This window comes from Staurois parvus, unplaced genomic scaffold, assembly GCF_062004578.1.
Source record: "Staurois parvus isolate SC_StPar_1 unplaced genomic scaffold, SC_StPar_1.0 ptg000706l, whole genome shotgun sequence".
NCBI lineage: Eukaryota > Metazoa > Chordata > Amphibia > Anura > Ranidae > Staurois > Staurois parvus.
Window position 1 is genome coordinate 2621400 of NW_028318502.1, and position 14377 is coordinate 2635776.

General features: G+C 46.0%; 1 protein-coding gene across 1 annotated transcript in view; it reads right to left on the reverse strand.

Moving 5' to 3' along the window:
• Nucleotides 1-14377, reverse strand: part of LOC149445868 (vomeronasal type-2 receptor 26-like) — a 71961-nt gene that overhangs the window by 25957 nt on the left and 31627 nt on the right. Inside the window, exon 4 of the mRNA XM_089653317.1 lies at nucleotides 7266-7499. Coding sequence (XP_089509443.1) covers nucleotides 7266-7499 — 234 coding nt within the window. The remainder of the gene's footprint in view (nucleotides 1-7265; nucleotides 7500-14377) is intronic.

Here is a 14377-nt window from a genome sequence, read left to right on the forward strand (position 1 = left end):
AGCCTCAGGTGATGGCTTAATTGCAGGAGTGAGCTTCTGGCTGCTGAGAGCACCCGCTGGCCAGCCCTGGTACTGCAGCCCACACGACAGGTGAGTCCCACCACCAGTGGTGAATCCATTCCTGACAGTACCCCCCCCCCCTCAAGGAGCGGCCTCAGGATGCTCCAAACAGTCCTTAGTGAGCAAAATGTTCCACCGCCCGGGTCAGGTAACTGGCTGAATATCCTACTTCCGGAGTCAACCGGCTGGCTGGGTTTCCTGCTGGTAGACTTCTCTTTGTGTAGGAGAACCCAGGAAGGCAGGTTACTGGACACAGGATCTCCAGGAGCAGGCTGGGAATCAGTTATTGGCCAGTTTATCTGGACATCAGGGGCTGGCACACCAGGCTGGGCAGCCGACAGAGGCACACCAGGCTGGGCAGCCGACAGAGGCACACCAGGCTGGGCAGCCGACAGAGGCACACCAGGCTGGGCAGCCGACAGAGGCACACCAGGCTGGGCAGCCGACAGAGGCACACCAGGCTGGGCAGCCGACAGAGGCACACCAGGCTTGGCAGCCGACAGAGGCACACCAGGCTGGGCAGCCGACAGAGGCACACCAGGCTGGGCAGCCGACAGAGGCACACCAGGCTGGACAGCGGGCACCGAGCCATCTGGCACGACAGCGGGCACCGAGCCATCTGGCACGACAGCGGGCACCGAGCCATCTGGCACGACAGCGGGCACCGAGCCATCTGGCACGACAGCGGGCACCGAGTCATCTGGCACGACAGCGGGCACCGAGTCATCTGGCACGACAGCGGGCACCGAGTCATCTGGCACGACAGCGGGCACCGAGTCATCTGGCTGGATCGGGTCATCAGGCTGGATCACGAACACCGGATCATCAGGCTGGATCGGGTCATCAGGCTGGATCGGATCATCAGGCTGGGTAGCGTACACTGAGTCATCAGGCATCCGGGCATCAGGCTGAACAGCGGGCACTGGGGCACCAGGCTGGATAACAGAAGGTGGGTTCTCAGACCGCAGGCTGACCGGTTTGGATACTGGCAGGGTGGTGCTGGTTGGAAAGAATTTTCGCTTCTTCCTGGTTTTAGTTACTGGAGCACTGTAAGTAAACGCAGGTCTATAAATGGAGGGAGCAGCTTCTACAGATGACTTCTTGACAGGGTTAAAGGCAGGATAGGTGCAGCGAGTGGGAATAGGGGACTGACATGTGGTAGATAGCAGGGTATATTGGGCTGTCACTGGGGGTGCTGTGGGGAATGGAGGAAGAGAGCTTTGAGCAGAGGAATGATTAGAAGCAGGACTGGGTTTTTGCAAGCTGACTGAGGCTGGGTGTAACAAGTCTGACCAGGACTGTAGTATGGGTTGAACAAAACTCAGCTTACACAAAGCCTGTCTGGTCAAAGACTGCACTGCGTTTATAGAATCCACTAGCACATGTGGTGAACATGCTGAATAATGCTCCAAGAAGTAATCCGCATCATCCTCCAATAACCATACCAGTGACTCTACTTGGTCTGTACTAAATGGCGGCAAAAAGTCATCCCTGCATTCGGGGGTATGAGATGAAGCCAACTCTGCACAAACCTGAATCAATGGCTGCACCTCAGAGAACTCCGTGCCCTGATCTACTAGGGAATGAGCAACCCGTATGCATTCTAGCAGCTGATCCTGGGTATACTCCTTCAGAGTCTGATAGGCATATTCTCTGTCATCTAGGACTAGCAGCAACAAAAATAAGCCAAGATGGCTTCCCTGTGCAGCCACTTCTGGTCAGGAATGGCCTTGGTGTAATGTCAGGGCTCTGGGTATGGCCAGAGGTGTGTGTACTGACGCAGGGAAACACAGACTTCAGGTATAGTGTGTAAACAAGATAATTTATTAAGCACAACACAAACATAAACGCAGTGCAACAAACCAAACCCAAAGCTAACACAAATACGTACAACAAGGTGCAACAAACCCAAACCTAAACTGATATATATATATATATGTATATATATATGGAGCACAACGTAGTCAGGCGGGTCAGGTCGGTAGCTAATGAGCAGACAAGGTACAAGGAGTAGGCAGAAGATTGGTCAGGAGTAGCTGAGGTCGGTGCAGGCAGAGTTCAAGCAGAGTCAGGATCAAGCAGAGTCAGGATCAAGCAGGAAGCAGGCAGGATGCAGGTACAGGGGCTCATGGGAACAATACACCAAGGCACTGACTGCAGGTCTGGCCATTCTTAAATACACCTCCTGCAATCAGCCTCAGGTGATGGCTTGATTGCAGGAGTGAGCTTCTGGCTGCTGAGAGCACCCGCTGGCCAGCCCTGGTACTGCAGCCCACACGGCAGGTGAGTCCCACCACCAGTGGTGAATCCATTCCTGACAATAACACTGCACAAGGCTGCCCCTAGAACACTGCACAAGGCTGCCCCTAGAACACTGCACAAGGCTGCCCCTAGAACACTGCACAAGGCTGCCCCTAGAACACTGCACAAGGCTGCCCCTAGAACACTGCACAAGGCTGCCCCTAGAACACCGCACAAGGCTGCCCCTAGAACACCGCACAAGGCTGCCCCTAGAACACCGCACAAGGCTGCCCCTATAACACCGCACAAGGCTGCCCCTATAACACCGCACAAGGCTGTCTCTATAACACTGCACAAGGCTGACCCTATAACACCGCACAAGAATGCCCCTATAACACCGCACAAGGCTGCCCCTATAACACCACACAAGGCTGCCTCAATCATGGCTGTTCCTGTGAACTCAAGCTGTGATTGACCAAAGCATTGCACCTGACCTGTAGGAGCATGAAATTGTAAAAAAAGTCTTGGTATGCTGACACCTTAAGAGTTTTCTTAACTGGAACTAGGGGGCCAAGCCCAACCCCTGAAAAACAACCCCACACCATAATCCCCCCTCCACCAAACTTTACACTTGGCACAGTTCAGTCAGGCAGGTCCCATTCTCCTGGCAACCGCCAAACCCAGACACGTCCATTGGATTGCCAGACAGAGAAGTGTGATTGGTCACTCCAGAGAACACGTCTCCACTGCTCTAGAGTCCAGTGGCGGCGTGCTTTACACCACGGGATCCGACACTTTGCATTGCACTTGGTGATGTAAGGCTTGGATGCAGCTGCTCGGCCATGGAAACCCATTCCATGAAGCTATCTACACACTGTTGTTGGGCTCATCTGAAGGCCACACCAAGTCTGGAGGTCTTTAGCTATTGACTCTGCAGACAGTTGGCGACTTCTGTGCACTGTGCGCTTCAGCATGCGCTGACCCCGCCCTGTCATGTGACGTGGCCTACCATTTGGTGGCTGAGTTGCTGTTGTTCCCAGTGGCTTCCACTTTGTTATAACCCCACTAACAGTTGAGCGTGGAATATTTAGTAGCCAGGAAATGTCACGGATGGACTTATTGCCCAGGTGGCCACCTATCACGGGACCACGCTTGGAGTCACTGAGCTCCTGAGAGCGACCCATTCTTTCACCAATGTTTGTAGAAGCAGTCTGAATGCCTAGGGGCTCAACTCTATACATCTGTGGCTATGGAGGTGAATGGAGCACCTGAATCCAATGATTTGGAGGGCTGGCCCAATACTTTTGGCAATGTAGGGTATGTGTATATATATATATATATATATATATATATATATATATATATACAGTATATATATATATATATATATATATATACAGTGGATATAAAAAGTCTACACACCCCTGTTAAAATGTCAGGTTCCCGTGATGTAATAAAACAAGACAAAGATAAATCATTTCAGAACTTTTTCCAATGTTAATGTGACCTATAAACTGTACAACTCAATTGAAAAACAGACTGAAATCTTTTTTTGGGGGGGAGTAAACATTAAAAACTAAAACTAATCTGGTTTCAAAATTACAACTTCAAAAAACTCACCATGCCTCTTATTAAATACCTTTGTATGTCTACTTTTCAAAACAGTTGTCATTTGATGGATATTTGTATTGTCCTGACATTTGTTCAAGAAATACTGTAGGCTGTCAGTATGTCAGGATTGATCAATTTTCAGATACTGTATACCTTAGATTGTAGACTCTATAACTTTTACACAGACCAAAAAATATTCACTGATTTCTATTATTTTTACCAAAGAAATGTAGAAGAGCACATTTTGGTCTAAATTTATGAAAAAAGATTATTTATTTGCAAAACTTTATAACAGAAAGGAAGAAAAAATGGTGTTTTTTCACAAATGTGTTTGTATTGTTTTTCATTTATACCCCCATAAAATATATGTCTAAAAAAAATTCAAAAAATTTAATTTGGGTATAGTGTTGCATCTCTGAGTAATTGTCATTCAAAGGCTCCTTGTACACGGGACGTTTTAATAACGCTGATAACATTAGCTGTGTAAAGTCATGTTAAAAACGTAAGTTTTTCAGTGGTTTTTAGTGGTTTTACATTAGCGTTTAGCGGAATTTAGTTTTTTTTTAGCCGCGTTTTTTCAAATTTTTTTAGCTTTATTTGCTAAAAAAGTCCAAAAACGCCAATTTGCCACGTTCTACCGCGTTTTACGTTTTGCCACATTTTTCAGTGTTACCCCTCATGCACACGGGACGTTCTGATAATGCTGGTAATGTTAGCTGTGTAAAGTCACGTTAAAAACCGGAGTTTTTAAGCTTTTTGCAGCGTTTTTTCATTAGCGTTTAGCAGCGGTTTGCTGTGTTTGTTTTTTTAGCGTTTAAAAAAAAAAATTGGGGGGGGGTCAAAAAAGTCCAAAAATGCTGGTTTGCGGCGTTTTGCCGCTTTTTCAGCATTAGAGCATTTTTACCGCTAAAAAACTCCACTCGGTCTAGGTATTTTTTTCAGGCAAAAAACGTCCCTGGAAAAAACTGTTGATTCCAGTCTGTGTGCGTATGGGCACATAGGATAACATGCTGGGGGGTTTACTGGCAGTAGAAAAAATTTCAAAAGCCAATAACAGCCGCTGTAAAAACGTCCCGTGTGCGTGAGGACTTAGAGAGTTTTTACAGCTAAAAAACTCCTCTAGAAGCCCACTAGTTTTGGGGTTTTTTTCCAGCCAAAAAATGTCCCAGCCAGAAAGCGTTGATTCCAGTCTGTGTGTGTATGGACACATAGGATAACATGTTGGGGGAGTATACCGGCTGTAGAAAAAAACACCAAAAGCTAAAAACAGCCGCTGTAAAAACGTCCCGTGTGCATGAGGACAAAGAGTGCTAGTGCTGAAATATGACAACTGACGTGGGCAGGGAAGGGGTGAACGCGTCCGGTATTGAAGTGGTTAAAGTGTAATAAAGAATATTTTAATAGAAAAAACAATTTTTGTAGACTGGATGGTGTCAGCCTTGCAGGTAACAACAGCAGGCATAACAAAATGCTTCCAATGGTATAATTACCAGAGCAAACAGGAGGAAATGAGAGAAGGTCCGGGTTGGAGAAACTTTATATCATTTAACCCGGGGGACAGAAGTCGTTGTCCATAGAGAACCTCGCAGTCCAGGAGTAAATCTCTAAAAATATTTTATTTTCTTCTTTAACCACTTCCCTTCCGGCAGTTGTATATAAACGGCCGGACGGTGGCACTGCAGGGGCGGGTAACTGTTCATAAACGGCCTCCCAGAACCCTGCTTGTGCACGCTCCCCGAGAGCGCACAGGACCACGATCCGGTGCCCGCTGTGTCCTCCGGACACAGCGAAACACCGATCGTTGGATGGGACCTCTGTGTGATGTCCCGATCATGTGATCACTGATTGGCCAATCAGTGATCACATGCAAAGTAGTAAGCAAGATGTGACTTCTGACATCATTGCTTACTACGTGTGAAATCTGTGAATGACCACAGAGATCACATGGTACAGGGCTATTCACAACAGCCTTGTACCATGTGACAAGCTGTGACCAATCACAGCTCACACAGTAGTTCTCAATGGCTGCAAGAATGCAGACAGAGAGAAAGATAAATGATTGCTTTTACATCCTATATAGGTGTAAAAGCAATCAGTGTAAAAAGAAAAAAAAAAATCTTCATCACCCCCAAAAGTAGTACAGTGTCACCATGGTGACACTGTACTGCTAGGGTGACAGTATGTCAAAAAATAATAAAATAAAATAAATAATAATATAAAAATGTAAAAAAAAATGTTTAAAAATTATAATTTTTGGTTATAAACTAATTTGGCTTATTTTTTTTTTTTTACTAAAAAGATAACGAATTACATTTTGGCCAAGAATTTTTGGACATTTTCATTTACATAGCAAAAAAAAAAAAATCCCAGTGGTGAATAAATACCACCAAAATAAAGTTTTATCTGTCTCAAAAAAATGGTAAAAAATTCATATGGGTACAGAGTTGCATGACCGCGCAATTGTCATTCAAAGTGTAATAGCGCTGAAAACTGGCCTGGACAGGAAGGGGGTAAAAGTGTTCGGACTGGAAGGGGGTGAAAGTGTCCAGACTGGAAGGGGGGAAAGTGTCCGGACTGGAAGGGGGGGAAAGTGTCCGGACTGGAAGGGGGTGAAAGTGTCCAGACAGGAAGAGGGGGAAAGTGTCCGGACTGGAAGGGGGTGAAAGTGTCCGGACTGGAAGGGGGGGAAAGTGTCCGGACTGGAAGGGGGTGAAAGTGTCCGGACAGGAAGGGGGTGAAAGTGTCCGGACTGGAAGGGGGGGAAAGTGTCCGGACTGGAAGGGGGTGAAAGTGTCCGGACAGGAAGGGGGTGAAAGTTTCCGGACTGGAAGGGGGGGAAAGTGTCCAGCCTGGAAGAGGGTGAAAGTGTCCAGACAGGAGGGGGGTGAAAGTGTCCGGACTGGAAAGGGGTGAAAGTGTCCGGACTGGAAGGGGGTGAAAGTGTCCGGACTGGAAGGGGGGGAAAGTGTCCAGACTGGAAGGGGGGGGAGTGTCCAGACTGGAAGGGGGTGAAAGTGTCCGGACTGGAAGGGGGGGAAAGTGTCCGGACTGGAAGGGGGGGAAAGTGTCCGGACCGGAAGGCGGGGAAAGTGTCCGGACCGGAAGGGGGGGAAAGTGCCCGGACCGGAAGGGGGGGGGGGAAGTGTCCGGACTGGAAGGGGTTAATTTCTGTTGTATTTATACTGATGTGTGACGGGCAGATAAGGATAATATAATATTTAAAGCAATAGATTTAATGAGTAACACTAAGAAATGTCTTTTCTTGACTGTAATTGTTACACATTTGTGGTGGAAACTGTACAATGGGGGGGCCAATGACATGAAGAGTGATTGTCACATGTGCTCCTCCTCACCGTATTGTTGTCTATGTCCCATGTTATATTGTTGGGGTCAATGTGAAGTTGGTCCTCCTCTTTAGCCCAAGGTGTGTAGAAGCCAACATTCGTAGACCTTAATCTAAGATGGCGGACAGACTTCATCCAATTTTCTATCTTGTAGTGGAAAGGAAATTCACCATTTTCATCAAATAAGGTCATTCTGTCTGCCGTCTTAAATGGATTTTTTATTTGTTTCACATATTTATACAACTGGAGGAAAGAAAAACCTCAAACAAGTTAAAGTGTTACTAAATCTACAACAGTACAATCAGTCTGTAGATGCAGTAAATCATGCTTGTTACGCTGACAGCTCGAGAGGAGAGCCGGTAATCGGCTTTCCGCGGAGGGGACATGTACACTGATCATCAGGGCACTGATGATCAGTGTGCCCTGATGATCAGTGTGGCCCCAGAAGTGCCACCTGTCAGTGTCCATCAGTGCCAGCAGTCAGTGCCACGTGCCAGTGCCCATCAGTGCCACATCAATGCCACATACCAGTGCACATCAATGCCACATATCAGTGCCCATCTGAGCTGCCTTTCAATGTCACCCATCAGTGCCAGTCAGTGCCACCTATCAATGCCAATCAATGCCACCTATCAGTGCTGCCAATCAGTGCCACCTATCAGTGCAATCAGTGCCGCCTATCAGTGCCAGTCAGTGCCGCCTATCAGTGCCAGTCAGTGCTGCCTATCAGTGCCATATAGCAGTGTCATGTATCAGTGCTGCCTTTCAGTGCCCATCAGTGATGCCTGTCAATGCCCATCAGTGCCACCTATCAGTGCCCATCACTGCAGCCCTTTATTAGAGCACATCAGTGAAAAAGAAAAATCACTTATTTACAAAACTGTATAACAAAAAATTTTTTTTTTCAAAATGTTCAATGGTTTTTGGTTTGTTTAAGAAAAAATAAAAATCCCAGAGGTGTTTAAATACCACCCAAAGAATGCTCTATCTGTCTCAAAAAAATTATAAAAATTTCATATGGGTACAGTGTTGCATGACTGCGCAATTGTCATTCAAAGTGTGACAGCGCTGAAACCTGGAAATTGGCCTGGGCAGGAAGGGGGTATAAGTGCCCTGTAGGCGAGGGGTTAATGTTTGCAAATGATCACAAATATTTATTCCATATGTAGGGATTTGCTGCCATCTATGGTTGGCTGCTAATATTACAGTGTTATGTATAATTATGTATTAGCACTTCCTGTCTCTGAGAGGCTGGCTTAGAAAAACCCGGAAGGAGGAAGTGATGAGATAAGAAAAAGAAAACCATCAAGGGTGTGACCGCGCTTTCATACGCTTTCCAAACAAATATGTGGATACATTAAAAAGTGTGATCACAAATACACGAATAAATTGTCCACGTAAAATTTAATAAAGTCCAAATAGTGAGCAGTGCAGATATAATCCCCAGCAGAGGTGATAAATCGGTGCCACCATGGGCTATGCTTTTCGGTCAAACCCTTGAGGTCTTTTTTCTTAATATCTTGGACCTATATTTTGAGTCTGATGACCAGCAAACTTTGAGTTTTATATGTATATAAAAGGAATAAGCGAGAGCTACAAACAAAAACACAAAGCTGCTGAAACACCAAAGGTAACCATAAAACCTCCTGAGAATAATTTTAAAATGGGGTGCAGTGCTAGTAACAAACCAATGAATATATAAAATGCTCAAAAAGATCAAATAGATGAGGAATAATCATTCAGCTCCTAACCCCCTCCCACCTAGATTGTAAGCTCGAAAGAGTAGGGCCCTCTTACCCCTCGTACGTTGTTTGTTGTTGTTGTACTGTGCCATGTATTGTCCCCCCCTCTATTGTACAGCGCTGAGCAAACCCTTTGGCGCTATATAAACTCGAAGTAATAATAATAATAATCTTATAATAGTGCAATAAATCCCCAATAGTGACATAGTGTTTACACATATGCAAATCAATAAATATAAAGTGCATAACAAAGGCCACATATAGTGGTTCCGGTGATAAGTGAAAGTCCAATGGATTGAACGTGGGGTAAGAAAGGATATCAAATACGTATTCCTCTTTTATATTAATCCAAGGTGGTAGATGGTGTGACCGATAATAGGTAAATTGCGCACTCACCAGATGCGCGATTTAAACACGCATTTGAGATATTCCTGTCTCATAAGGTCAGCCGGATCATCCGCTATAATGATAGCCAGCAAAACGTCAGGTTTCCTTTATGATAGACTCACAGAGAGCCCAAAAAAAATGCCACATAGCGTGCATACCCCCTATGACTATGTGCTAGAGCACGAAACGCGTCAGAGAGGAGCTACAGCGCCTTGATGTCTTGCCACTACTGGCGGCCATCTTGGACACACATGGTCAGTCTGTTTTGTTTTCTCTGTTCTTGCACCCTGTTTTGGGGAATAAAAATCCTCTTGTTATACAGTATTACGCTGTGTGGCATCCTTTTTTGGGCTTTCTGTAAGTCTAAACATTCACGGAGCCTATCATAGAGGAAACCTGATGTTTTGCTGATACTGGAGGACCCTGAAGGGAATGGGAACTTGGCTATCATTATAGTGGATGATCTGGCTGACCTGATTAGACAGTAATATCTCAAATGCGTGTTTAAATCGCGCATCTGGTGAGTGCGCAATTTACCTATTATTGGTCACACCATGTGTCACGGACTCTGGCGGTAGCTCTGTAGGTCCACAGTTTGGGGTTACCTAGGGAGCGGGGTCTAAGCCCCAGTCTGCTTGTTCACCAGAACCCCTGATGGTGGAGATGGACTTGGAGCAGGCTGAGACCAGGTCACGGCCCCCAGGTACGCCCAGCTGCAGTAGAGGAGACCGCTAGGGTCACGTACCTTGGTAGTGAGGCTGACGGGAAGAGGCAGAGCAGACCAGGATGCGGATGGATCCGTGCAGGATGGATGGATGAGGATGCACCGTGAGGCAAGTAGCGGAGTTAGGTGAGCCGAGTTTGGTATCTGAGGAGGCAGAGCAGACCAGAGCAACAGGCAGAAGGATAGTCGGGTCACAGGCCAGGTTCAGCAACAGGAGGTCCAAAAATGATCAGGAGCAGGCAGAAGAATATCCAGAGACAAGCCAGGGGTCACAGCAGGAGATGTCAACAGTAGTCAGGAGCAGGCTGGGTTAGGCAACAGAAAACAACTCAGAGTCAGGAATCTCAGGCAAGGGAATTAGACCCCACGGCAATTTGGATCCTGCAGTGGCCTGTTTAAATAGCCCACCCGGCACCGACATTGGTGACAGACGGGCCCCCGTGTGCACGAGTGCGCATGTGCGGCCGCAATTGCCGCCGTGCGCGCCTTGGTCCTAGTGACCACACGCCTGTATGTCCCGTGCATGCGGCGAACTTCCCTGACACCATCTACCACTTTGGATTAATACAAAAGAGGATACCTATTTGAGATCCTTCCTGATCCCCACGTTCAATCTATTGGACTTTCACTTATCACCGGAACCACTTTATGTGGTCTATGTTATGACCGTTAGATTTATTTGTATATGTGTAAACACTATGTCACTATTGGGGATTTATTGCACTATCAGTAGTATTAAAGGATTAGGAGCTGAATGATTATTCTTCATCTATTTGATCTTTTTGAGCATTTTATATATTCATTGGTTTGTTACTAGCGCTGCACCCCATTTTAAGATTATTTGAGTTTTCAGGGTTAGTGTTTGGGTCAAGTCAAGGTCCAAGGTCAAGGCCAAAGGTCAGGTTTTTTTTTTAATAGGTATTGAAAGGATTAAATGGAATATAACTGAATCCATTTTGTATACACTAATACAAGATGCTAGTTTAACATACATATATGAGATATGTGCACACTAACAAAACTGTCTATGCCAGCTTCATGTAGAAATGAGTGTTTTTGCAAACTTTACAAAAAAGCAGATAAGGTTTACTCTCACTTCTGAAAAGTTTTAACCACAACTTGGGTGTTGGGTCAGATTACAGCCATGGTCTTGGGTGTTGGGTCAGATTACAGCCATGGTCTTGGGTGTTGGGTCAGATTACAGCCATGGTCTTGGGTGTTGGGTCAGATTACAGCCATGGTCTTGGGTGTTGGGTCAGATTACAGCCATGGTCTTGGGTGTTGGGTCAGATTACAGCCATGGTCTTGGGTGTTGGGTCAGATTACAGCCATGGTCTTGGGTGTTGGGTCAGATTACAGCCATGGTCTTGGGTGTTGGGTCAGATTACAGCCATGGTCTTGGGTGTTGGGTCAGATTACAGCCATGGTCTTGGGTGTTGGGTCAGATTACAGCCATGGTCTTGGGTGTTGGGTCAGATTACAGCCATGGTCTTGGGTGTTGGGTCAGATTACAGCCATGGTCTTGGGTGTTGGGTCAGATTACAGCCATGGTCTGGGCGTTAGACCAGATATGGTATGATAGATAAAGCAGAAGAGTGAAAATGCAAACCTCATACAAATAATTGTTGAGTTAAGGTAAAAAAATGTACATGTATTTGATTGGATGGTCTGAGGGTGTGTTTGCCCAAAGACTACAGTATAATAACCCTGATGTTATGCCAATAAAACTGAAGTTTTGCAATCACAACTGAGGTGACTTGAGTGCATTCACTTTCCGAGATCTCGTAGCTGTGTCCAGGTGTGACCGTTGGTATCTTGAGGGGGCCCCCAAGGAACAGGAAAAAGACCACCTACCTACTTTCAGGTATCAGTGTGAGTTAGTGTCAGTGTGTTTTAGGTAAAAAAAACAAAAAACAAAATGTGCACCATTGTTTCTGGGCTGTACTGCGGATACAAACAACAACTAACATTGTTGCGATCGTCAAGAGCTGGAAAATGTATTTTGGGTTGTTCTTTGGTGGTAGGTTATGGTAGTAATAAGAAACACACAGCTATATTAAAAAAATATATTTTTTATATTTTGCACCAGTTTTCATTTGATAATAAAAAAAATATATATCCATTACCATTTACCACCAATTGAAAGCCCAATTTGTCCTGAAAAACAGGTGGTATAATCCACCCGGATGTACAGAGTATTTGTGATGATATGTACGATTTTACTAACACAGGTCAACATTTGTAAAATTTTAAGATTTGTTTTAACCTTAGGCATGAAGGGGTTAATGTATTTATTTACACACATTTCTGTGGTTGTCAGGCAATCAATCTGGCTGCTTCTGGTAGTTAGAGGTTGCATGGCAGGTTAGAACATACTAGTGACTGAGACACAGAGTAGATAGGCTGAGTCTGCTGATGAAATCTCCATTCCAGGCCAGTTGGACAATGGCTGGAGGGTCTCCTCATCACTGCAGATTTTATCTTCAGGTCTCGGACACAAAGATGGATGCAATCAGCCTCAGAGGGCCCCCTAAACTGGACTAGACATGTGGAGAATGAAAGATGTATTTTGTTTAGTTTCAGATCGATTCGTTGAGTTACTAATTTAGTTTAGTTGCATTCGTTAAATTTGGATGATTCATTTTTGTAATTTATGTCTTTTAGTTTTGTTTTGTTTATTCATTTTCAATTGGATTTGAATTTTCATAAGTGTCCGAAGCGAAATGAAAATATTGAATCAATACAAATTCATTGTGAAGAATAGCTGGTTGTTAAGGACTGGGCTGCCGTCGCGTCCTTAACAACCATGACTCAGCAGAGTGTAAACAAATTAAGGCTTTAAAAAAAAAAACAGGGTGGGGGTCCCCCCTATCCATACAATCTATACCAGGCCCTTAGATTCTGGTATGGATTTTGAGGGCAACCCCACACCAAATTTAAAAAAAAAAAATGGTGTGGGTCCCCCCAAAATCCATACCAGACCCTCATTCGATTGTGCAGCCCTGCAGGCCAGGAAAGGGGGGAATAAGTGAGTGCCCCCCTCCTTAACTATACCAGGCCACATGACCTCAACATGGGGGGTGCTTTGGGGCAGTTGGGGCTCTCTGCCAAAGCACGATGTCACCATGTGGATGGTAACAAGGGCCTGTTCCCCATAACTGAGGCCCGGCCTGGTGGTTGTGAGGGTCTGTGGAAAGGAGGGCTTATCAGAATATCGAAGCCCCTTTAACCACTTGCCAATGGGCACTTTCACCCCCTTCCTGCCCAGGCCAATTTTCAGCTTTCAGCACTGTCACATTTTGAATGACAATTGTGCGGTCATGCAACATTGTACCTATATGGAAATTTTAGCATTTTTTTCACACAAATAGAGCTTTCTTTTGGTGGTATTTAATCACCACTGGGAGGTTTTATTTTTTTTGTGCTATAAACTAGTAAAGAGCAAAAAAAAAATGAAAAATGTTTTTCTTTGTTTCTATTATAAAATTTGCAAACAGGTAATTTTTTCCCCTTCACTGATGTGTGTTGATGAGGCTGCACTGATAGGCACTTATAAGCAGCACTGATGGGCACTGATGAGGTGGCACGGATAGGCAGCACTGATGGGCACTGATAGGAGGCACTGATAGGAGGCACTGATAGGTGGCACTGATGAGCTGGCACTGATGATGTTGCACTGATGGGCGGCCCTGATGGGTGGCCCTGATGGGCGGCACTGATAGGTGGAACTGATGGGCACAGGTGGGTGACACTGCAATGCACAGGTTGGTGACACTGCTGGGTACAGGTTGGTGGCACTGCTGGGTACAGGTTGATGGCACTGCTGGGTATAGATGGGTGGCAGTGATGGGTACAGGTGGGCAGCACTGATGGGCTCAGGTTAGTGGCACTGCTGGGTACAGGTCGGTGGCACTGCTGGGTACAGGTTGGTGGCACTGCTGGGTATAGATGGGTGGCAGTGATGGGTACAGGTGGGCAGCACTGATGGGCTCAGGTGGGTGGCACTGCTGGGCACTGATCATCAGTGCTGATCCCTTCGCTGGCAATTGCTGGTTCCCGGCAGCACGTTCCTCATGCTGTGACAGTGTGAGGAAAGTGCAGCTGATAATCGGTAACTCTATTTACCCGGTGATCTGCCGTGATTGGCCGTGTACCGTATGACATGATCAGCTGTGTCTGTAGGACACAGCGATCTCTGGCGGCACCGGGTGCATGCTTCTGGGGGCGTGCAGGGGGGCGTGTTCTGAAATGACATCCATGGGCGTCGT